This window comes from Ictidomys tridecemlineatus, chromosome 3, assembly GCF_052094955.1.
Source record: "Ictidomys tridecemlineatus isolate mIctTri1 chromosome 3, mIctTri1.hap1, whole genome shotgun sequence".
Classification (NCBI taxonomy): domain Eukaryota; kingdom Metazoa; phylum Chordata; class Mammalia; order Rodentia; family Sciuridae; genus Ictidomys; species Ictidomys tridecemlineatus.
Genome location: NC_135479.1, coordinates 40,255,768 through 40,281,883, shown reverse-complemented (window position 1 = coordinate 40,281,883; position 26,116 = coordinate 40,255,768). Strand labels below are relative to the sequence as shown.

At 34.4% G+C, this 26,116-nt stretch overlaps 2 protein-coding genes and 1 pseudogene across 3 annotated transcripts in view; 1 reads left to right on the top strand and 2 right to left on the bottom strand.

Moving 5' to 3' along the window:
* Positions 1-26,116, top strand: part of Suz12 (SUZ12 polycomb repressive complex 2 subunit) — a 49,268-nt gene that overhangs the window by 9,708 nt on the left and 13,444 nt on the right. For both annotated transcript variants that reach the window (XM_005327796.5, XM_005327795.5), the window contains 5 exons: positions 11,235-11,284; positions 15,145-15,230; positions 17,357-17,588; positions 18,542-18,635; positions 23,672-23,777. In XM_005327796.5, coding sequence (XP_005327853.1) covers positions 11,235-11,284; positions 15,145-15,230; positions 17,357-17,588; positions 18,542-18,635; positions 23,672-23,777 — 568 coding nt within the window. The remainder of the gene's footprint in view (positions 1-11,234; positions 11,285-15,144; positions 15,231-17,356; positions 17,589-18,541; positions 18,636-23,671; positions 23,778-26,116) is intronic.
* On the bottom strand, positions 6,326-6,424 carry LOC120884597 (U6 spliceosomal RNA; annotated as a pseudogene).
* The window catches only part of Crlf3 (cytokine receptor like factor 3), a 78,042-nt gene continuing 60,295 nt past the window's right edge, over positions 8,370-26,116 (bottom strand). The window contains exon 8 of the mRNA XM_078042495.1: positions 8,370-8,917. Within this exon, the coding sequence (XP_077898621.1) occupies positions 8,850-8,917 (68 nt within the window). The 3' untranslated portion in view covers positions 8,370-8,849. The remainder of the gene's footprint in view (positions 8,918-26,116) is intronic.

Here is a 26,116-nt window from a genome sequence, read left to right as displayed (position 1 = left end):
ATCTTCATATTCTATCCTTTCCTTTCTCTTATATAAATATCATGCGAAATATAATTTTATGACCCTTTTGATAGAACCTACTTATTGTACACTTTCAAATGTATAACTAGAACTAATTGCTTAATATTCTTTATTACTATGTTGGGGATTGAATCAGGGGTACTCTATCATTGAGCTACATCCCAGCCCTTTTTAGTTTTATTTTTAGACAGAGTCTCACTAAATTACCCAGGCTGTCCTTGAACTTGGGATATTCCTGCTTTAATCTTTCAAGTAATGGGAATTATAGGTGTGCTAATCCCAGATGTGTAATCTCAAGTACCTGGGATTACACATCTGGGTAATCCTTTATATTCTGATTAGTTTATTATCTCCTTACTCTAGATAATATGCATTTTTAAATTCTGTTTTTGTCTTTGACATTCAAAATAAAAAGTGAATATTCTTCTAAAGAGAAACAGGAACTTGTATGTGGTTATTCATTACTTGACTGCTTTTAGAGAGAATGAAGACCTAGAAAATATGGATCTCCCCCCCACCTTCCTAAGGCTTGAACCCAGGGCATTGTGTCATAGGCAAGTGCTCTACCACTGAGCCACATTCCCAGTCCTTTTCAAAAAAAGGGAGTTAGGAAATTGTTACAATGTATTTTTCTTTTCTCTTTAATCCATTTTACAATTTTGATAAGATATATGCTTAACAGTGCTGCATTTGTTTTCTTATTGTTTTAGTGACTGATAAAAAGATTTCATTTTTCTTCGTAATTGGCTTATATCTTGAGTTGGCTGTTGAATTAGTTGATTATGTTATTTAAATTATAAAAACAACAGTTTTGTTTTATATCTTGTATTCTTATAGGATTGAAGTGTAATTTGTACTTCAATATGTAGGTAAATTCTGACTTGCAAATAAGGTATGGCGGTCAACTCTGGAAGCTTAAATCTTTACCTAGTCTATGTACTTTTTTTGTGGGCATTGGTGTGTGTGTGTGGGGAAATGAGAGTTTAACACAGGAGGCACTTCACCACTGAGCTACATCCCCTGGCCCTTTTATTTTTTATTTTGAGACAGTCTCACTAAATTGCTTAGGACCTTGCTAAATTGCTGAGGTTGGCCTTGAACTTGCAATCCTCCTGCCTCAGTTTCCCAAATCCCTGGGGTTGTAGGTATGTGCCCTTGCTCCTGGCTCTATGTACTCTTTAAAATAGAACTGAAAATATTGCCGGTGCCTTGCACACTTACCTTTTGCTTGAATTGCTATTCCAGATGCTTGGTTGATTGTCTACCCTTGGGCTAGGTCTTGGGATGCTCAGGGTCTTTTTTGTGGAATACAGAGCCTTTGTGCAGTCTGAGCATGTGCTTTACCACTTAGCTATATCCCCAGCCTCCTCAGGGCCTTTTTTTACTTAGAGCCTGATCTGACCTGCCCGCTTCTTTTCTTGACCACCTAAGTATAAAGTGTCCTCTAGACCTTTCAGGTTTCAAATGAGAATGACGAGTGAGCCAATAATAATAATAAGAAAACTAGACTCTTTTCTTAATTTTCCCTATTAAAATTCTAGTTCATCACTGCTAAACTATTATTATCTCATTGTCATTATCTTTGATAAATATTACAGAGCTTCCCTAAGAATGTGTGTTATGAGGGAGATAATACCGGTCAGTTCTTTGTACATAATTATTCTTCCAATAACTTTTGTTCTTTTTGACCCTGTGGGTTCAACGTAAAGAACAAATCTAAGGGGCTGGGGATGTGGCTCAAGCGGTAGCGTGCTCACCTGGCATGCATGCGACCCAGGTTCGATTCTCAGCACCACATACAAACAAAGATGTTGTGTCTGCTGATAAATAATAAATATTAAAATTCTCTCTCACTCTCTCTTTCAAAAAAAAAAAAAGAACAAATCTAAGGATTACATTAAAATTCCTACTTATAATTTGGAAGACAAAATTTTCAGTCTTTAGGATCTAGCTGTTCCAGTGAGAGATTTTTATGAATGTCTCAGTCTTGCTCCTGGGGATACTAGATGCATTGGGAAAGTGCTTCATTTTAAGTTTACTTGCCAGACCCTCTAGTCAAGTTATTTAGTGTATTTCTCATCTCAAAGTAAGCCTGTTTCTATTGTACTAAACTTTTTCACACAGGGTTGTAAGAAATACATTATATACCAGTAAATAATGCCAGCACTATAAAACTTTGCTTATAAAAATCTATTGTCAAATTTGTTCTTAAAAAAGAACAAAGCAAGGGTTGGGGTTGTGGCTAAGTGGTAGAGCCCTTATCTAGCATTTGTGAGACCCTGAGTTCAATTCTCAGCATCACATATAAATAAATAAAATAAAGGTCTATTGACAACTAAAAAAAAAAAATTAAAAAAAAGAACAAAGCAAGTCTTTGTTTTTTGTGACATTAATTAGAAGTTAAAATCTTAAATCATAATATAAAAGCATTTCTCTTCTGTGTTCTCTGTACCATCTCAGACACAGGGATCTCCTTGAATTTAATTGGATACTGCATCTGATTAACAACAGTAGTCTAGGCATTTTGTACTGAAATTCTTTTTCTTTCTTTCCTTTTTGTTTTTGGTACTGGGGATTTAACCCAGGGGCACTTTAACACTGAACTATATAGCCAGCCCTTTTTATTTTTTGAGACAGGGTCTCACCAAGTTGCTCAGGACCTCATTAAATTGCTCAGGCTAGCCTCGAATTTGTTATTCTCCTGCATATGCTACCATACCTGGCTTGGAGTTCTTGTTTTTTTCTGTACTTCCAAAGTTGTAATGTCTCTATTCCCAAGCCCAGTATATTTAATCCCCAGAACTCAATGGGATAATCATCATACACAAAAATACCATAGTACTATAGCCTAAAATTTAAGTACAAATTCCTGAGTTGTTTATGACATTTATAGCAACTTCTATTCTAAACCCAAATCCTATCTTTATTTGTGTAAAAGCAGTTGGTATTCCATGGTCATCATCATCTTTTTTAGTTTTTTTCAATTTTTTTATAGTTGTAGATGGACAGAATGCCTTTTTTAATTTATTTTTTATTCAGTTCTAAGGATTGAACCCGGTGCCTCACATGTGCTAGGCAAGTGCTCTGCTACTGAGATATAGCCCCAGCTCTCATGGCTTTTAAATTAATTTGTTTCTTTATGGGGGTTGGGTTACCAGGAATAGAGCTCAGGGGCATTCTACCACTGAGCCACATCTTCAGCTCTATTTTGTTATTTTATTTAAGAGAGAGTGTCTCACTGAGTTGCCTGGATGTTTGCTGAGGCTGACTTTGAACTCACAATCCTCCTGCCTCAGCCTCCTGAGCCAGTGGGATTACAGGCATCTGCCATCATGCCTGGTTTACGCTTAATTTTTTGTGGGGGTACTGGGGATTGAACCCAGGAATGCTATGCCATTGAGCCACACCCCTAGCCCTTTTTTAATTTTTAATTTTGAGACAGGGTTACACTAAGTTGCTTTGGGCCTTGCTAAAGCTGGCCTTGAATTTGGTGATCTTCCTACCTCAGCCTCCCGATCTCTTGAGGTTACAGGCAGGCACCACTGTGTCTGGCTAATAATACTTTATATCCAAGTTCTTGGAAATAATTTGCAAAAACGTTAGTAGAAGGAGACAATAGAAAACATGTATATATTTCGTGTTTTTTTTTTTTTTCCTTTTTCTAAGGTATCAGTCAATCTGTGATACTAGACCAAAATTGTCATTTGTAACCTTAAAACTCAATTTTTAAAAATATTTTTTAGGGGGCTGGGGATGTGGCTCAGGCGGTAGCGCGCTCGCCTGGCATGTGTGCGGCCCAGGTTTGATCCTCAGCACCACATACAAACAAAGATGTTGTGTCTGCCGATAAGAAAAATAAATAAATATTTAAAAAAATTTAAAAAAATTTTTTTAGCTTTTGATGGAACTTTATTTTATTTCTTTATATATGATGCTGAGAATCGAACCCAGTGCATCACACATGCTAGGCAATCACGCTACCACTGAGCCACAACCTCAGCTCTAAAACTCAATGTTAAAAAAAAAAATTTTAATAAAGGACAAAAAAATACATATATATATTTTTATTAGTTATTGATGGACCTTTACTTATTTATTTGTTAGTATGTGGTGCTGAGAATCAAACCCAGGGCCTCACACATGCTAGGCAAGCGCTCTACCACTAAGCCATAGCCACAGCCCCAAAACTCAATTTGTAACCTTAAAACTCAATAAAACCCACCATCTGTGTCCCAAAAGAAAAAAAAATCTTTTTTTCTTTCTTTCTTTCTTTCTTTTTTTTTTTTTTTTTGAGTAGCTTTTGAAAGTTTCAGAACTAGCAAATTTTAGAAACTCACTATGGTTATACCTTTGGTTCCCAGGTTTTCCTGATGTTTCTTCTTGCTTTTTTGGTGTGGTTATGTATATTTTAAATATCTTTATTTTCCTTTTAGAATGGCTTATATGATATCTTCTCTAACTCTTGTTTCTGGCACTCTAATTTTGAATGTATAGGGACTAAGCATTGCTTATTAGAATAAATATCTCTTTTCTGTAGTTATTAATCTAGCAGGGTAATAAGAGTTTCTTATGCTATGTAACCTGCCAATATTGGAATTCTCTAGTCCAAAGAGTTGGAATAATTCTTAAACTTTTAAGTGCATTTCCATAGAGAAAACACATGCTGAAAAGATTTTCAGATTGGAGTTGCTTACAAATGTGTTTGCAGGGGCAATGAAAAGTAGGATGTTTCCTCTCTTCTTTGTTCTGCTTCCATTTCTAGCCCAGTGTTAGTGGTTGGAGAAATCCCCTCAAAAGATACCTTTTATTGGGGGTATTTTCAAGCCTATATTTTCAGTAGTGTCACAAGGCAAATTGTTTTTTGTTTTATTTCATCTTGTTTTAGGTTTTCAGTTCTGGGGATTGAACCCAAGGCCTTGTGCATCCTTGGCAAGTACTCTGTCACTGAACTATATCCCTAGCCCTCAAGAGCCTTTTATCAGTTTTTTTTTGTTAATATCCAAACTTTTGAGTTAATAATCTTCCCTTCCTAAACATTCCCTATTATAAACATCTTTTTGTACAGAAACAAGGTCTGGGGGGTCTAATTTCCTTAGGCTGCCATTTCCCATGTTTATATATAAGCCCTAGGGGATATAATGGTGATCAAAACACATCTGTCTTTTTTTTTCTAACTGATTTTTTTAATATACTACAGCAGAATGCATTACAATTCATATTACACATACAGAGCATAATTTTTCATACTTCTGGTTGTATATAAAGTATACTCACACCAATTCCAAAACACGATCTGTCTTTATGGAGCATAATGTTTAGGAGGAAAGACATAATGAATAAAATTATAATTGTGGGAAAGAAAAGTATGGGGAAGCCATGAGTATATAAAATAGAAGACACAGCTCTCTTGGATGTGGAAATAGTGATGGTGAAAGCCATGATTTGGAAGATGGACATAGGCTGGTCCAAGTGCAGTGGTGTATGAACATAAGAGTAAAATTGGGAGGGAGAATGAGCAGGTAGATGGTTTCAGAAAAAAAAAATATGGTAAATATAGCCTTTGAGGCAAGAAGAGTGGCATGGAAAGAGTTGAACAGATGACCATGGACAGATAATACAGTTTTGTAGGATATGTAAGAATATCTTCTTTGAGCCTGTTGTAGCATAAGCCTTTTTCCTACAGTAATTTTGGAAAGTGATCCATTTATGTGTAATAGATATACGCCATTCCCACATCCAACTTAATCTTCTCACTTACAAAATGTTTTCATCTGAGTCTGAACCCTATATTTGGGGAGCCTGGATTCCAGAATAATGGGCTCAATGTAGTCACCAACTCCTCAGCTTTATATATCATAGGATAAATTCTATAAAAAACGTTGAATGGCTGCTATCTAGCAGGATAAATGCCAAGTAGCTTATCAACTTGTGCTGTTTTGAGGTAATCATAGCCATGACCCTGAAAGCAAAGCTTTTTACCTGCCATTATCAGATTAGTGTGTATAAACTAGAGGTACTGATCTTGGTCTCTTTTCAGCATATAAACATTGATATCTTTCTTGGATCTGGCTATTAAAATTTGGAGTTCTAACATGAATCATGTTTCAAAATGTTAGTCTCTTTTGACTTATTCTGCAGACTGATTGAAAACTGTCAGATGTTTGTGTTTAGAGTGTACTATTCCAAAATTGCAAATGTTTCATCAACTTTTGTATTAGTAGATTGTAATTATACATATTAGTGCAATTCATATTACATATTTGTGCATGCACAGAGTATAAAAATATAATTTGGTCAGTCATGTAAAAACATGGAATAGTTTGCATGTTGTCTTTCTGCAGAGGCCATGCTAATCTTTTCTGTATCATTTCAATTTTGGTACTGTCGTACTGTCGAAGCAAGCATCTTCATCAATTTTCTTGCAGCTATATTGCTTATTTCCTAAGAATGTATGGACAGGAAACATCATGTAGATGAACTAAATCCTTATCTGGTATCTTTTTTCTGCTCATCTAAACTAGATTCTTTATAGCCTAAATAAAACCAAGTTGGTCTTACTTGATTTTTTTCCCCCTTTCTGTATCTGATCCAGCTTAAACAATTAGGATATGGACATAGTAGCTATAAGAGGGAAGAGAAAAAGGAGGGGAAAAGTTTGCTTTTTTTTTTCTTGGAAGAAACCACGTATGCAAGTAAAAATGGTTACACTTATTCTAGATTGTATATATGTATATATAGTGTATCCTTTGAGGTGGGAGTTTGGGAGAAATCTTGTACAGCAAACCATATTCCCATTGTTAATTTCAAACCTTTTTTATATTGATACTTTTATTTGTAAAATACATTGCTCATGCTCAAGATATTTTCACACTGTTAAATTTCTATACAGTTTTTGTTATTGTAAGTTTCTATTTTGTTTTATTTTTTACCACTGAGTTACATACCCAGTTCTTTTTATTTTTAAGATAGAGTCTCACTAAATTGCTGAGGCTGGCCTTGAAACTGCAATCCTCTTCCTTCCGGCTAAATTTCTAAAAAGGTTTTAAAGTCTTATTCTCATTTTCTTACATTATTGTGGAATGGTAAGTGTACCTAATGACCTCAATTTACAGCCACATTTTGAATAATACTATTTAAATATTTTTTAGAGTAGATAATAATGCAAGATGTTTCTGGCATGTCACAGCTGGAACTTTGAATTTGGAATCACATTTCCCAGAGAAACGGCGTAAAAACTATTAATATCACAGTGTAAAATGGGCCATGAACTCTGACCTTCAAAAACTATTACTCTAGGAGGACATTCTTATCCTTTACAAAAAGCATTTATTAGTGTCTTTCTGTAAGACACTGCTAGGGACACCAATAAAATATAAAGATTTCAAAAGAATGTGTATGCAGAAATAGTAACAGTAATAAATAAAAGTGTTTATAAAGTAAAGAGGTTATACTTAAGTTCTGGATGGGTGGGCTTGGCGTCTTGGTAAAATGAGAGAATACTGGATCTGTTATTTGATGCAAACTTCACAATCTTAACAGAGGTAATTGTACTCATAGGTATCAGGTCACAACTAAGAACTGAACCAGAAGTGAAATTGGAATTTTCTGGTTCTTTTATCATTCTATTTTCTCATGTAAAGCTATAATGACGATAATAAGAAATGAAACCATATTATAGGCAGTGATTAGACAATGGATTTGATAGTTGGGTACTAATTAGAAAATTGTAGCCAGATGTGGTGGCTCACGCCTGTAATCCCTATGACTGGAGAGCCTGAAGCAGGAGGATCGAGAGTTCAAAGCCAGCCTTAGCAATAGGTAGGCACCAAGCAACTCAGACACCCTGTCTCTAAATAAAATACAAAATAGGGCTGGAGATGTGGCTCAATGGTTGAGTGCCCCTGAGTTCAGTCCCCGGTACCAAGAAAAAAAAAGTTGTAGAAAAGAAATTTTAAAAACAAGAAAATGAAAATAATAAAAGTAAAATTAGTAGCACACTTGCCTGGCATGTGTGAGGCACTGGGTTCGATTCTCAGCACCACATATAAATAAATAAAATAAAGATCTATCAACAAATAAAAAAAAAAGGAAAGAAAATTTGCAGAAAGGAATGATAGGTAGAAAATGGTGTTTACAGAAAATTAATCTGCATGAGGATTTTCGTTCAATCTTCCAACGTAAAGAAAAAGGAAAGATTAACTTGGCCTTGTATATAGGTTTAATTGAACCAACTAGGAGTTGGCTAGAGTTGTAATGGATTATCTTCTAACATGTGGAAGTTATAGAATGTTTCTTTCTTTTAGCTATATTTTGGAGTTTTAACTACTTTTTAAGGAAATGTTTATGAAATTTTTGAAATTACTTTTTTTTAGTACTGGGGATCAAACCCAGGGGCACTTAACCACTGAGCTATATCCCAGCCCTTTTTGTATTTGAGACAGGGTCTTGCTAAATTGCTGACACTGGCTTTGAGCTCAATGATGATTCTCCTGCCTCAGCCTCCTAAGCCACTGAAATTACAGATGTGTACCACCACACCCATCTTATTTATGGGTCCATTTTTATGGGGAAAATTTGAACTATCCTCCTCCTCTTTTCTTTTATTGGTGCGTACTAGGGATTGAACCCTGGGATACTTAACCACTGAGCTACATCTCCAGCCCTTTTTATGTTTTATTTTGAGACCGGGTCTCACTATGTTTATGTGGCTGGCCTCAAATTTGTGATCCTTCTGCCTCAGCCTCCCAAATTGCTTGGATTAAAGGCATGTGCCACCATGCCCATCCTATGAACCATCCTTTTAGTAAAATATCATGGGATTCCATCTCTTAGGTCCCCTTCTTTCTCCGGGAGAAGTCTTTTCTGCTGTCCTTTAATAAACTTCTAATTTTCCACTCTGAAAAAAAAAATCATGTTAATGACTAATGTACTTATAAAATATCAACTTTGAGTATAGTTTACATTTAATAAATATACTCATCTTAAGGATATAGTTCAAGGCTTTAAAAAAAAAGGTACATGAGATTGATCCTGGGGTCTTCTGTATCATCAAGTTACAAGTCATCAACTTCCCATCCCCCCTCAACAAGTTTTCATGGCTGACCTTGAGCTTATGATCCTCTTGCCTCAGCCTCCCGAATGTCTAGGTTTATAAGTGTGCACTACCACTCCTGGCTGATAGTTAAAGTTTTAACAAATGTATATACTTTTTAATCTTTGCCACAATCAAAAATGTAAAACATTTGCATGACTTTGAAAAATTCTTTGGTTTGTATAGTCAGTCAATCCCCCAATGTCTGCTTTTGTTTGTTTATTTGTTTTAAAGTATAATTTACATTCATTCACTCCTTTTGGTGTATAATTAGTTCTTTTGTCAAACACAGTCAGATATCAATCACTGCAGTCCAGATAAACCCTGAAATTTTTTTCTTGCCTCTTTCATTGTTAGTCTTTCCCACGTGTTTTTAAAACCATCTGATTTGTGTCACAAAATAATTTAAAAGTGCTTCTAATATTTGAATTACCTATTTTTAAGAATTCCAATGTATACTGTTTTTCCCTTTTTTTTTTTTCCTTTTTTTGGTACCAGAGATTGAACTCGGGGGCACTTGACCAGTGAGCCACATCCCCAGCCCTATTTTGTATTTTACTTTAATTTTTTTTTTCTATTTTGTATTTTATTTAGAGACGTGAGTTGCTTAGTGCCTCGCCATTGCTAAGGCTGGCTTTGAACTCGTGATCCTCCTGTTTCAGCCTCCCGAGCTGCTGGGATTATAGGTGTTCACCACCATACCCAGCTCTGCCTCAGTTTTTGCCTCTTAATTATACTTTTTAGGGGCTGGGGTTGTGGCTCAGAGGTAGAGTGCTCGCCTAGCAAATGTGAGGCACTGGGTTCAAACCTCAGCACCACATAAAAATGAAATAAAGATATTTTGCCCACCTACAACTAAAAATAAATATTAAAAAATTATACTAATACTGCTTAAACCTTTGTACTTCCACTCTTCCATTGTCATTTTGTTCTCTACTGATATTCTCGAATACTTGCCTTAGTACAGTTCTAGAAGGGCCCCCACAATGTTCCTGCTCTAGTTTTTTTATCAGTTGGATGGTTTATTTCACTTAGAAAATACAGGCATCCCCACATCTTTCATTGAAATATCTTACTTGCCTCTTCTATATCTTAGAAAAGAGGAGTCCTAGGCAAATTTAGAGTATAATATGTTCTCATTTTTGTCATTGCTCTGGCCTCAATGTCTTTCTGTAACTCTTCCTTTCTACTATAAAAAATATCTAGATTGTTACCATCATGTAAGGGAAAAAAAAAAAAACAGATGCCCTTGACTGGTTCTTATTGTTCTGTAAGTATTATTTACTTTCATTCTTTTCACTGGTAAATTTCTTGAGTTAAAGGATCAGTTCTGCTTTCCTTTTCTCACTGTCTGTTTTCTCTTGGTTTTTATAATCTGAATTGCCAGTATCACATCATAGAAAGTGTGCTCTAAAATGTTATGAACGACTCCTGACCAATAGATAAGCCTGTTTTCTCTTGAGCTTTAAAGGTTTACAAAAGCTGTTGATATTTGTTTATTCTGTCCCATCCTAATAGTTTTTCATTGATAAATAGCTGTTTTTCAAAACAAAGGCTCACTGGTTCATGCTTCCTTTTGAATAGCTTCTTCAGAAAAAAGTGAAAATGGCATGCTGAAAGTGAATTACAGAACTATAGTAGATTTGTAGTTGGTGTTTCACTCCTAGTTGAAATGTAAAACAAAGGGTTTGCATCATGGATTAGGAGGGTTAAATTTCCATTGGATCAATTCAACTCTTCTTATCAAAATTTCCTTTTGCGATGTGGGAAGGGAAACCTTCCATTTTGTAGGTAAGACACTAAAGCACAGTAATTTATCTAGCATCTCATTTTGTCTATTTTTTTTCCCTGTCCTATTCCTGTGATTTTTGTTTTTGCTTTTATTTTTGTGGATTTGGAGGATTTTGGTTGTTTATTTGTTTAAAGTATATAGTAGACATACTCATTTGGATGTCATTCTTAATGATGGTAAAGCACATGGAGTCATGGGCCAGAACAGCAATTAAGAATGAGAAAATCAAATATTTATAAATTAGCTGGAGTAGCTTTCACTGTTATAAATTAAAGTCTAGGCTATTTTATTATAGAATATTAATGTAATGAAAACTTTTGTTTTGTTTAGCTTGTCAGCTCATTTGCAGCTTACATTTACTGGTTTCTTCCACAAAAATGGTACGTACCTTAAGTATTTTGGCATCCAACAACCAAATATGTTTGGGAATGTTTAAAAAAATTGGTATTAAGATTACATTTAATGGGAAAGATGTTCTATTGGGGAAGTGTTCTTTGTTGTTTTTCAGCGCTGGAAATGGAGTCTAGGGCCTTGTGTAAGTTAGGTAAGTGTTCTACTGCTGAGCTCAGCCCAAGCCCTCTGCTACTTGTTTTTGAACTTCAAGTTTGAAATCTAATGATGATAATTTTAATTAATTGCCTTAGAACTGGAATAGGGGACTCGGGTTGTAGCCCAGCAGTAGAGCACTTACCTAGCATGTGTGAGGCACTGGGTTCAATCCTTAGCACTGCATATAAATAAGAAAAAAATAAAGTTTCGTTGACAACTAACTAAATAAATACATATGTCTACATATATTTAGAAAAACCACAATAGGTAAAGAATCCATTCTGCAAAGACTTTTTGGGTTAATGTTATTGCATCATGTTTTTTTCTAAATAAATGGATATTATCAATATGTTAGGCATTAAACCAAGGAAATTATATAATATTTTATATTCAGTAAAACCTGAAAGCATGCTGGGGAAAATTATAGTTGTTTTTTAAAAAAATGGATAAAATACCTCTAAACTTAGTCCATCCTAAATTTGTGCATACATCCACTAATTATCGTGGAATGGAATAAAACCTTTATTATCAACAGAGACCAGGTTGGTCTTCCTTTATTGTTCAGTAAGAAACAAAGTTTAAGGGGCTGGATATGTATATAGTTTAGTAGTAGAGTACCTGTATAGCATGTGAAAGACCTTAGCACTGACTCAAAGTCCTGCTGGAAAACAAAAAAACCAACAAAGTTTTATATTAAAATAGTTTAGTAGAACATTTTAACGGGTTTTTTTTGGGGGGGGGCGGTGGTGCTGGGGATTAAACTTAGGGGCACTCATCCATTGAGCCACATCCCCAACCTTATTTTGTATTTTATTTAGAGATAGGGTCTCACTGAGTTGTCTAGGGCCTTGCTAAGTTTCTGAGGCTGGCTTTGAACTTGTGATCCTCCTGCCTCAGCCTCCTGAGCTGCTCAGATTATAGGCGTGTGCCACTGAACCTGCTCATGTTTTTAATGTATGATTTTTGTAATTTGGTCATGTCTATTATCAGCTAATGTAATTTTCAGGTTTTGCCTTAGATCCAGTCCATTTTTATATAAGAAGTAAGCCAAATAGCATTTCTATGTTTTTCCCCCCCTAAGTTATTTACAGTTATATTCTGGGATCCTTATTTTATTTTATTTTTTTTTTAGAGAGAGAGAGAGAATTTCAATATTTATTTTTTAGTTTTTGGCAGACACAACATCTTTGTTTGTATGTGGTGCTGAGGATCGAACCCGGGCCACACGCATGCCAGGCGAGCGCGCTACCGCTTGAGCCACATCCCCAGCCCGGATCCTTATTTTTATTCATCTATATTTGGTTTTCTGTGGTACTTCGAAAGTATGTATCAAATCTAATACTTTTATTTTTTCTTTTTTGAGTACTGGGGATTAAACCCAGGGCCTAGCACATGCTAGGCAAATGGTCTACCAAATGGTCTACCATTGAGCTGTATCCCAGCTCATAATTTTAACTTTTAGGTTCATTTGCTCTTTGTTTCCAGAGACTTGTTAAAGTGCATATATATCTATCTTTGGGAAGCAGTGTGTTTTTTTTTTTAGAATTTTTAATATTTATTTTTTAGTTTTTGGCGGACACAACATCTTTGTTTGTATGTGGTGCTGAGGATCGAACCCGGGCCGCACACATGCTAGGCGAGCGCGCTACCGCTTGAGCCACATCCCCAGCCCGGAAGCAGTGTGTTTAAACTATTTTTTTTGTTCTCCAAGACAAAATATAAAGTTTGAAAATTGGTCAAATTCACTTTGTTTCTTTTCTTTTGTTTTCTTTTTCTTTGGATACCAGGGGTTGAACTTGGGCACTCAACCACTGAGCCACATCCCCAACCCTATATTGTGTTTTATTAGAGACAGAGTCTCACTAAGTTGCTAAGCACTTTGCTATTGCTGAGGCTGGCTTTGAACTCCTGTCTCAGCTTCCAAAGCCACTGGAGTTACAGGTGTGCTCTACCATACCCACTGTTTCTTTTCTCTCTCTCTCTCTCTCTCTCTCTATATATATATATATATATATATATATTTTTTTTTTTTTTTTTTTTAATCAATCTTTTTAATACAACTTTTTAAAAATATTTATTTATTTATTTTTTAGGTTTCGTCAGACATAACATCTTTGTTTGTATGTGGTGCTGAGGATCGAACTGGGGCCACATGCATGCCAGGCGAGTGCGCTACCGCCTGAGCCACATCCCCAGCCCCTTTTCAATATATTATTAAAATTCAATGTGAAAGTGAGCTCTGATGATAGTTTCCTGAAAACAATTTCCTATTATAACTTTGAAATTAACATAAGTTAGGAAGAAGCAAGTACATTTCCTCTCATGTTCATTCAAATTACATTTTTTTTAAAGGAATTAATGTTAAGAAACCAGGATACAAAATCAATGTCAAAATCCCTAGGGCTGGGGATATAGCTCAGTTGGTAGAATGCCTGCCTCATGTGCACAAGGCCCTGGGTTCAATCCCCAGCACCACACAAAAAAAAAAAAATCCCTAAAATTTGCATTTTTTCCCTTTTTGTTTTTAAATGAAGGCTTTTGCTTAGCAATTGCTGCTAAAAGAACTAAGAATAAATATAGAGATTATTAGGGTACCATTTTCATGGTGAGAATTATTCTGAGAGTTTTTGTTTCTGAGTTTTGACTATTGGATTATTTTTTTGCTATACATGTGTTTTCATCCTGATTCAGCTTTCAAAGAGACTGATACAGATGCTTACACCCTGTGTGAAGAGATGATTTTTAAAGTAAAAAAGTATTGGAAACTTTTTGTTTCTTTATTTATGTGATGATATATTCATCTGTTATAATAGTTCTATGTTGAAGGTTAATGAGGAATTAATGATTGAATATCTAGTTTAGTTAACACATTTTGGACTTTATGAGGTAGTGGAGATTGATCCTAGGACTTCTCACATGCTAGGCAGGTCCTCTTCTATTGAGCTACATTCATAGGTCTGAACCTTAGGGACTTTAAAGACAAGCATATTATAGAGGAGTACTCTGGAACCTAAAATTTGCAAGGCTTTTGTTAATTGATATAGAAAATATAGACTTTAGTATTCAAAACTGAAATTAGTAAATTTTATAAGCTATGCGATTATCCTAGGTAGTAAACAGTAGCAAGGTTTTGCTTTCCTATTTAGACTTTATAAATTCTGGGGAAAGGGTTTTTTAAAAAAAAAACAAAACTAACTTTTTTTTCTAAAATTGTGATCAATTAAAGAACCTTTCTAGTTTAGTATCTCATAAACAAACATGTAATAGTAACCAATTTAAATTTCCTAGTAATAGATTTTGAAGGAGGAAAAAATTAAAGATACTTATTTTTTTTCCTGTGATTGTCTATATACTCATTTCTTTCATAATTTCTGCCAAGAGGGTTTAACTATGTTTATCAAAATTACTTTTTATTAGCAGTTTATTATGTTATCATAAATATTAAATCTTGAAATCAGAAGTAATTGGTATATAGGAAGGTAATTATGTTTTTCTTATGAAAGGTTTATTTAAATTACTATATAAAGAGGCTTTTAAAGTGTTTGCTGCAAGTTTGGAACTTAATTGGGGAAAGAAGAATGAGTCAACTTGTTTTGAATCTTTATTATGGGAAGTCTTTGTTGTTTGAAATTCCCAAACTTCTTGGGAAAATATATACTGTATTTATTTATAGTATTGATTTTCTGTTTAGATAAGCCATCACAAAACTCAGAAAATGAACAAAATTCTGTTACCCTAGAAGTCCTGCTTGTCAAAGTTTGTCACAAAAAAAGAAAGGTAATGTATAAAATACTGATAGATCAAGTGGAATGATTTTATTGAACTTGTTTATGCATATGTAGAAATACGTTGATGGCTGAATTACAACACTAACTTCTTTGCGGCCTTCCATAACTTTGTGTTTTTTTCTAATGCATACAAAACTTTCTCCACAGGAATCTTGAGATAAGGAAAGAAGCTATATTTTGGCATTTTATGATGTGAATTTATTTGCTTCACTATCATTTCAGTTCTGTTAGGTACTTTCTTGCTATTAGTACTCATTAAAATTTTAAATAAGGGGTAAGAGAGAGGTTTTTTCCCAAAAGAAACACTACTCTCAGGCAAAGAAATTTTGTTATCAGCATTATCAGCCATTAACTTATTAATACATTGCTTCAAATTTTTATTTAGAAGATAAAATCTTTTCACCATAGAAACAAGTGTTACAGTGGTTAAGTTTCCTGGGCAACCTACGAAAGCCAACAGATATACTTTGAGTAGCTTCAAGTCCTTCAGTCTTTTAAGAGAAACAGGAACTGACCTATATAGAGGTTCCTATGCTTATGTCCTGTCAGAATCTTTTAAGATGATAAGGGGGTTGAAAACTTCTGGAACATTGGTGGAAAGTTGGCTGTGGTCATAGGAAACAGCAATATAATTACATATATTAAAAAGTTTATGTAAAGTTTGGACACATTGCTCCTTACTTCTACCCAACCCCCATACAAACAGTGAGGGAAAAATTGTTTAAGAATTAGATAATTAAAATGTGAATTTAAGCCGGGTGTGGTGGCGCATGCCTGTAATCCCAGCAATTTGGGAGGCTGAGGCAGGAGGATTGCAAGTTCAAGGCCAGCCTCAGGTATTTAGTGAGGCCCTAAGCAACTTAATGAGTCCTTGTCTCAATAATAAAAATGCTAGGGATGTAGCTCAGGTTTTAAAGGGCCCCTGGGTTCAATCCCAGTATCTCCCTCAAATGCAAAAAAAAATGTGAATAATAATGTAATGTGATTCTTTTTAGTTTTTCTAAAAAAGCACCAATGTCTTCTTGGAAGGATATAATAGTCAACTGCCAGTATTAGTCATTCTGTAGTGTTAGAACTTGGGGTGTGAGTGAGATTTAATATTTCTCATTTTACACTCCTTTGTTCAGTAAACTATGAGCCAATATTCTAGTGTTTTTTTGTTTTGTTTTTTAAAAGATACTACCATAAGAGAGGTAATATGTGGGCTGGGGTTGTGGTTTAGTGGTAGAGCACATGCCTAGCATGTGTGAGGCACTGGGTTCAATCCTCAGCACCACGTAAAAATAAATAAACAAAATAAAGGCATTGTGTCCATCTACTTAAAAAAAAAAGATAATATATAATATGTAGAATAATACCATAAGATATGTCTCTCATCACAAAGGTCCGTCCTCTGTATCTTTCAGTTTTTCTCTTTCAGGATAACATTTTTTAAAAAATATTTTTTTAGTTGTTGATAGACCTCTATTTTATTTATTTATATGTGCCTCACACATGCCAGGCAAGTGTTCTACTGCTGAGCCCCAGCCCCAGCCCTCAGCATAACATCTTTACATGTTAACAGAACATTATTTAGAATTTGGTAACTATTGCTTCTACTAAACATTTTTTAATATGAATTTGTTTCATAATGTTGACTGTGGGGTTATTATAGCCATTTGGTTTTTCAATTCTGGTGATTTTTCATCTGCACCAGATATTGTTGAAAATTTAAGGTAAATGTTGCAGTTACATGGATTTAGCATTTTAAGCATAATTTTTAATTCCATATTTCTTTTGCACTAACTGGAATAGAACACAAGCTAAGCATTCTACATCTGAACTACACCCCCAGTCCTTAATTGCCAATATAAAACTATTTTGTATGACCATCATCTAGATATTGAATATACTGTATCATTATTTTCATCATATTGCAGAAATCTTTAGTTGATTTAATATTTGGAATATAGTTCCACATTTTTTATCTTTGCTTCACAGTTTCCAAAACAGTGATTGTTTTAACATGGCATTTGGTAAGCATGGCCTATACCATGTTTCCTGTAGCTATGGTTAGAAATTTCATTGTATTGTTGCTCATGTATAAATTTAATTTAATAATCTTTACCTTTGCAGGATGTAAGTTGTCCAATAAGACAAGTTCCCACAGGTAAAAAGCAGGTGCCTTTGAATCCCGACCTCAATCAAACAAAACCTGGAAATTTCCCGTCCCTTGCAGTTTCCAGTAATGAATTTGAACCTAGTAACAGCCATATGGTGAAGTCTTACTCATTGCTATTTAGAGTGACTCGTCCGGGAAGAAGAGAGTTTAATGGAATGATAAATGGAGAAACCAATGAAAATATTGGTAATTTTTATTTTAATAATCTTACTAAATTTCATCATTGGAGAATAAGATGGTCAATAAAAATGAATGAATCAGTATTCCTTTATAATGTTCATAGTTGTTTGTGAAGTATTGTTTTGATTATTTTAAAACCTTACCTTTCCAAAGTTGGAAAGACTGATATTTTTAATTGATCTGTTAGCATACAGATTTTTTTTAGTTGTTGATAGACCTCTATTGAGGTTGAAAGAATTGTAAATACCTGTCTACTCACTACCTACATTAAAACAGGAACTTTTTAATTAATTAGTTTATTTTTTGGAGATAGAGACTCGCTTCACTTTGTTGTTCAGGATAGTGTTGAATTCCTGGGTTCAAGTGATCCTTCTGTCTCAGCCCCTAAGTGTTGGGACTCAGGTGCATACCTCTACTTACATCCAGCTTGAATACAAATATTTTATTATATTTATCACATATTCATCCCTCTATTTCAACAATTCTATATTTATCTTTGAAATAATCATCTGACTCACATATAGATGTGGGGTGGGGTGCAGGTTAGGTAAATCAGTCCTATTCTCCAAAGGCTCACAATCTAGCATATGAAAATGGGCAAGAAATAAATGTGGTAAAATGATGAGTTCTATAACATAGGTGTATGGAGAAGCACCATAGAGGAAATAATCTTTGTGAGTCTTGAAGTGTTTTTTGAAGTTCCTAAACAGGAACAGTGATTAAGGAGTTTGCTTAGCAAAGAAGATCGTGTCAAACAGAAACCACCATTTGCAAAGATATGGGTTAGTGTCAGTGAATATAAACAAGTAAGGGCATATGGTAAAATTGCAAATTAGAACAAATGTGGTCTGTGGCCTCATTTAGGATAAATGTAGCATGTTTTGTGTTAAGGGACCATATATCATAAATAACATTTTTGTTTGAATATTTGATTTATAAGAAATGTTTGTTAAATTCAGATGTCAATGAAGAACTTCCAGCCAGAAGGAAACGAAATCGTGAAGATGGGGAAAAGACATTTGTTGCACAAATGACAGTATTTGATAAAAACAGGTAATGTTGATGGACAAGTAAGGGTTCCATAATGTTCTAGAAATGTTTACATTCTGAAGTAGAAATTAATGGTGATATTGTTTCCTTACCTTTGTTTGTTTGTTTTTTTTCTTTCTTAACAAATGGAGAAAAAAATACTGAATTTCTCTTGATAACACAGAATGCAGTAAAGCACAGAAAAGAAATATTAATGATTCAGAGTATTTTCGTTTGGCAAGTATTTGAGTGTCTGTTCTTTGCCAGACACTGTTCAAGGCAGAGAAGGCAACAAAGTTCCTTCATGAGCTTAACTTGTAATGTAGGACATTGACCACTACACAAAAACATTAACTGATGTCACTGTGCTATGAAGAAAAACATAAAGAGAATAAATGATTACTATAAAGCCTCTAGGTGGAGGTAATATTTGAGCAGACTTCAGTGAAATGAGTGCTGTGGAAACCTTAGGGTGTGTGTTTACTGAAGATAAGAAAATTGTATATAATCATTATGTGGCTATGTGAGTATTTCACATAGGGTGGCAAAGAAATACCAGGGCATATAATCATCTCTGCAGTTTCTATTTGGGGAAAAAACATTTTAGCATCAGTAAAAGAAAGTCTAGGAAACAATGTGGCAGTTTTTTTACACAGAGTCAGTGGATGAAGCCTATACATGCCATGATTTTTTTGTACTAGACTGATTGCTGGTAATTAAGTATAGTTCACTTTCAGTAAAATAATAGGAGAAAGAGCCAAGAAAAGTAACTGGGCCATTCCTCTTATTTTTAAACATGAACTAGATTGATGCTTTAACATAATCATTTGTTAGCCACCAGGTAAATAAAGGTGTAAGGCTCTTAATATGACAGCCTTGAAGATTAGATATAATGAGATAGAGCTAATGCACGCTTCTAATCTAGCTACGAAGGGTGCTGAGGCAGGAGGATCATAGTTCAAAGCCAGGCTGTGCAACTTAGTGAGACTGTTTCAAAATATAAAAAAGGATTGGGGAGGTAGCTTAGGAATGGAGTATTTTCACAGCATGTTTGAGGCCCTCGGTTCCATCCCCAGCATCTCAAGTTAGAAAGAGAGAGAGATTTTGGCTAACATTTGTCTTAGAATATATCATATGATGTCAACATTAGTAATAGGAATCATTGTAGTGTGTTTATTTTTAAAATCAGAAATTTGAGTGTGGATCACATTTATATAGAAAACAATAGGAACATAAACATACTAGAAGACAGTGATTATGTCTTCTAGCAGTGAGGACAATGCTTACTGGGCTTTGTTGATATTGATAAATGTTCTGTTTTAGGCAGTGATCGGGTACATTATGTTTTCTTTTTTCTAATTTACATATGTTTTAACATATTCCTTGTGTATGAAAGGAATGCTTTTTTAATATTTATTTTTTAGTTGTAGTTGAACACAAACTTATTTATTTGTTTTTATGTGGTGCTGAGAATCGAACCCAGAACCATAACCCCAGACCCAAGCAATGCTTTTTCTAATGAAAAAATACCAAGAAGAAACAGGGTGAATTTTTCCTAAGTTTTAATTTTGAAAATTACCAAGCCTCTAAAACAGTTGAAAGAATGGTTATTTAACATCATATATCCTTCACCTAGATTTATCTGTTAATATTTTGCCACAGTTGCTTCACTAGGAGTATATTTTATTTTTATGCTGAACCAGGTGAAAGGTTACTTTTTTTGTGTGGTTCTGGAGATCAAACCCAGGGCCTTGTGCATGCAAAGTAAGCACTCTACCAACTGAGCAATATTCCCAGCTCTGAAAGATTACTTTTTATTCCTCATTCTTCACTTACATGTCAACATTTATTTCTTAAGAACCAAAGCATTTTTCTGCATAACTACAGTTCACTTGTCTTACTTAGGAAAATTAATATATAACAAATACAGTACTCGCTCCCCATTTGACCTCAGTACTATCCTTTATAGTTTGTATTTCCCTCCCCCATTCTGTAGGTAGTTGTCATACTGTCCAATTTCCTTCAATTTGGAATAGTTCTCCAGACTATTATATTTGTTTGTTTTTGAGATTGGACCTCACAGTGTTGCCCAGGGTGGCCTCAAATTCCTGGCCTCAAGGGATCTTCTTACCTTTCCCTGGCGAGTAGGTGGAACCATAAGGGCCTGTGCCACAGAATATTGTTGGGACTTCTTTTTTAATTATAGGCATATATTTTTGTAGCATATATCTCAGTTTGGACTTTGGTGATTATTTTCTCATGATTAGATTCAAATTAAACATTTTTAGCAGAGATACTAATTACTTGGTAATGTGTTCTTTGAGTATTCCATCACAAACACAAGGTAATATTAGGTTTGGTCAGTTGGTTAAGATGGTGGTTGCCATTTTTCTCTATTTTAAACAGTTGTTTTTTGCTTTTCACTAATTAACATGTAATCTGTATTAATACATGAACCTGGGTAAATATTCTTTTACCTCCAGTACCCTTTCACCAAATAGTTTAATCATCCATCGATGATTCTTTTTTTTTTTTTGGTGCTGGGGATTAAACAGGGACATTCAATTACTGAGCCTCCCCAACCCTATTTTGTATTTTAGAGACAGGATCTCACGGAGTTGCAGAGGGCCTCATCACTGCTTGAGGCTGACTTTGAACTCAAGATCCTTCTGTCTCAAATTTCTGCGCTGCTGTGATTACAGGCGTGTGCCATCACGCCCAGATGATTCTTATCTTTTACCAGCATGGATTAAAAAATGTGTACACACACACAAAACACACACGGGATTGAACCTAGGGGTGCTCTATCACTGAGCTACATCCCCAACCTTTTTTATTTTTATTTTGATAAAGTCTTGCTGAATTGCTGAAGGTGGTCTTGAATCTGTGATCCTCCTGCCTCAACCTCCCAGGTTGGTAGGATTATAGGCATGTACCACTGCACTCAGCTGAAAATTCCATTTTTATTCAACTAGTTTTAGTTTGTTCATGTTGCTAATCCTTTTAATGGCCATATTATCTCAAATTTAATCAGCCTCTCCAGGCTCTTGTGTCCTTTGAACTTGACTTTTAGTTTTTCCTTATTTTCTGGAGTAGTAATTGAAGCTTGCCTTTTCCTGCCTCTGCTCTGGATTACCATTTCTTCCAGTCCTGATTTTTTTCAGTAAAGGAACAGTATAGGCCAAGATATGGGGATTAGATGTGTGAAATTGTTTTTGCAATCTCAGAGAGATTAAAGTGTAACCAAAATTCAAGAGACATAAAGTATGAAATATTGGGCAAAATAAACATAAAAAATTTGAAAAAAAGCCATAATTAAAGTAAAAGTAATGACAGCCAACCTGGCACACATATGTAGTCCCAACCATGGGGAGACTAAGTCAGGCAGATTTCAAATTTGAGGCCAGTCTGTGCAATTTAATGAGACTCTGTCTCAATATAAAAAGGGCTAGGGATATAACTCAGTGGTGGACACCATTGTGTTCAATCCTCAGCACTGCAAAAATAATAATTAAAAATAAATTTTAAAAAGTGGGGGGAATTACTTTCAACTCCTATATATCATAATCCTCTAATACAAAACAATTATGCAATTTAAAAAGACCACAGCCCAACAGAAGAATGAACAAAGGATATAATACAAAGTTTATTTAAAACAGAATATATGTGATTCTTAAACAATTAAAAAGATAAGACATCTGAATTAAAAGTACACTGAGATGTCATTTTTTCACTTATCAGATTGACAGAGATCAAAAAACTTGATAAAGCACTGTTCATGAGGCTGTGGGGGAAAAGGCCTCCTCATACATTACAGGTAGGAGAGTGCATTGGATTTAGCTATCAAATGTACAACCATAAAATGAAATATTATGTAGTCATGTAAAAGCATGATGGAAACACCTTTTAAATATAGAGCTATATGACTGTATTGTCTATTTAAATGAGTAAATAAAATTAGTATTTTAAAATAGAGAATTGAATAGCTTTGCTGATGTGCTATGGAAGTAGACTAAATTAAGTAGTACATCATAGAGAACAGGCAAAAATTCTTAGTCTCAAAATTATTTGATGTTAAGAATCAGACTTGAGAGACAGGCTACCTAGACACTGACTAGATCTGGCTATTTACTGTGTGGTTCTTAAAGGAAGTTACTTAATGTCTCTGTGCCTCAGTGGAAATGGAGTAGTAGAACCTAGGTCATAAAGTTGTTGGGAAATTTAAATAAACTATATAAAGTCTTTAGTGCCTGGCACATAGTAAGCACTCAATAAATTTTAGTTGTTATCAACTAATAGTATTTGTTTTAAGGCTGACGAAGAGAAGCCAGATTCTTGCTATGTACAATTAATTATTGAACACGGTAGAAAAATGGTGTTTAGTAAGGGTTACCAGTATTTAGAAGTATGGGAATATATATATTAAACACACACACACACACATATAGAAACTATACTGCATGAGTATAATTTAATTGATTAGTATAATTCATTTAATTCTTTGATTCAACCACTGTTTCATTTATTTCTTCTTCAATGAAATATTTATTGAGCATCTATATGTGCCAGGTGCCCTCAGGTTCCTATAATTGTCAGATTTGTTATTATAATCATTAATCAGTTTACTGGGCAAGTATAAAAGGATTTTAGTACACACATGTATAGTAATTAAAAATAACAAACCTAATTATTAGTGGTTTTCGTAAGGCAAGTATTATAAGATTGTTGTTATCCTTTTTTAAAAGTGTAAAGCCCACACACTTGCTTTATACTTAATGTTTACAACTTACAAGGTCTAGAGAGCTTAGCCATATTATATTTTCAGTGTGTAGTTACATCTATAAACTATAGTAATAGAAGAATTCTCTAGTTATTTATCTGTTAGTGTACATCATTAAAATTGCTGTTGTTGGCACTGCAGTGTAGATATATTTTAAAATCCTGTTGGGTACATAAGCTAGTTTATAAATTTAATAAATGCTTTTTAGTGTAAAGTTGTAGAATTTGTGTACTTCTAGTAATACACAGGTTACTTTAAAGTGTATGTGTTTGTCTAACAGGCGCTTACAGCTTTTAGATGGGGAATATGAAGTAGCCATGCAGGAAATGGAAGAATGTCCAATAAGCAAGAAAAGAGCAACATGGGAGACTATTCTTGATGGGAAGGTATGGACTACTTAGAAGGCTGAGCACGTTATAGTTATGAACTCCCATTTTTGATTGATGTTTTCTTCTCTAAATGCAAATTCATGTTGGAAGTAGACTACTTTGTTTTAGTACTTTGAAGAACACAACTAAAAATGATCTAGACCGATTATTTAATGAAAGACATTGTTCTTGGAGCCAGATTGCCTCATTAAAATTTCTGTTCCTAACTGTGTGGCATTTGGCAAATTACTTAACTTGTGTCTCAGTTTTCTTAATCTGTAAATTGAGGGACAGAATTGATGTATTAAATAAGGTAATCAATAAAATGTTTAATATTGTGCCTGGCATACAATAAGTGCTCAATAAATGTTAACTGATAATTTCAATCCCATTCATAGTAACAAGTAATGTGATGTCTGATAATAAACTTATTAAGAAATTGCATAACTTAGATGAAGCATACTTCAAAATAACTTTGAAGAATTATAAAAGAATAAATAGGCATACATATTTCTTGAATAGACTCAATAAAATATAATAGTGTCATTTATTTCTCATTGTATCAGTATACTAACAAAAGCAAAATCTCAATTTTTTTTTAAAGCCCAAAAGATAGTCTCAAATTAATCTCATAGTGTGTAATACTAAAGAAACTTTTGAAAAATTTACTTACCAGTTAGTGGAACAAGCCATAAAGTTTTAAAAACTTAAACTATTTGATGTAATCATAAGAGTAGATAATCATATCACTGAATTTTAGTGCTGAAGCATTTTCATGTATACTTGAAATTTAGTTTATGATAAAGGTGGTAATATAGGTGTGAATGAGAAAGAGAAATTATTCATTAATTGTGGTTTCTACTCATCTGAAAATAAACTTGAATTCCCAAAGGATTATAAATACTAAATGTAAAAATTAACAGTCCTGCCTGGGTGTGGTGGTGCACCCCTGTAATTCCAGTGACTCAGAAATCAGAGGCAGGAGGATTGCAAGTTTAAAGCCAGCCTCAGTAATTTAGCCAGGCCCTAAGCAACTTGGTGAGACCAGTCTCAAAATAAATAAAAAGGGATTGGAATGTAGCTCACTGGTTAAGTGCTCCTTGGTTCAAGCCATAGTTCTTACAATCTTAATTTTTTTTTAAGAAACTATTAACAACATTGTAACTTCAGAAATATATTAGCAAATATTAATATAATTCTTGTTGTGAGGAAGACCTTAGTAGGGATGATATAAAGATAGAAAGTGTAAAATAAAAAATAGCTCACTAAAATTATTAATTTTTTAAAAAATATATTTTTTTAGTTATACATGACACAATATCTTTATTTTGTTTTATTTTTATGTAGTGCTGAGGATCGAACTCAGGGTCTCACAAATGTGAAGTGAGCGCTCTACCACTGAGCCACAACCCCAGCCCAAAATTAATAATTTTTTTAAGAAATTTTTTTAATGTCTTTTACTTATTTATTTATTTTTATGTGGTGTTGGGGATCGAACCCAGGGCCTACCTGTGCTAGGCGAGTGCTCTACCTCTGATCCACAACCCCAGCCCAGTAATTTTTTTTTTTTTTTTTTATTGCAAAAGTCTCAAGTTGAAAACAACTGGGTCTGCTTAGTGCAGAGTGCTTGCTTCTCATGCTTGAGGTCCAGGGTTCGATCCCCAGCAGTTTCCTTGTCCCTGCTACACACAATGGATTGGGTGAAGATACATTAAAACAAAATGTTAATATTGTGAACATAAAAATTGGCAAAGATAATCAAAAAGTTCTTAATAGAACAAATACAAATGGCCACCAAAGTTCTAGAAATATACTCGGTCTTGGGCTCAGGTCATTGCACAATGGTAGCGTGCTTGCCTAGCATGTCTGAGGCACTGGGTTTGGTTCTCAGAACTGCATATAAATAAATAAAAATAAAGGTCCATTGACAACTACAAAACAAGATACTTGGTCTTACTATTCAAAGAGACATAGAGGTATTACTTCTTTTTTTTTTTTTTTTTTTTTTGTGGCACTGGGGATTGATCCCAGGGCCTTGTGCATGCTGAGCTACGTCCCCAGCCTAAGATATTACTTTTGACTATGAATTTGACAAAAATTTTACAGAGATGATTTGTACTGTTATTAGGTATATGAAGACACATATTATGATAATACTTTTATTTAAGGATATGGTGGTTTTAACTTTATTTATTTATTTTTTTAGCGAGAGAGAGAGAGAGAGAATTTTAATATTTATTTTTTTTAGTTTTTGGCGGACACAACATCTTTCTTTGTTTGTGGTGCTGAGGATCGAACCCGGGCCTCACGCATGCCAGGCCAGCGCGCTACCGCTTGAGCCATATCCCCAGCCCTGG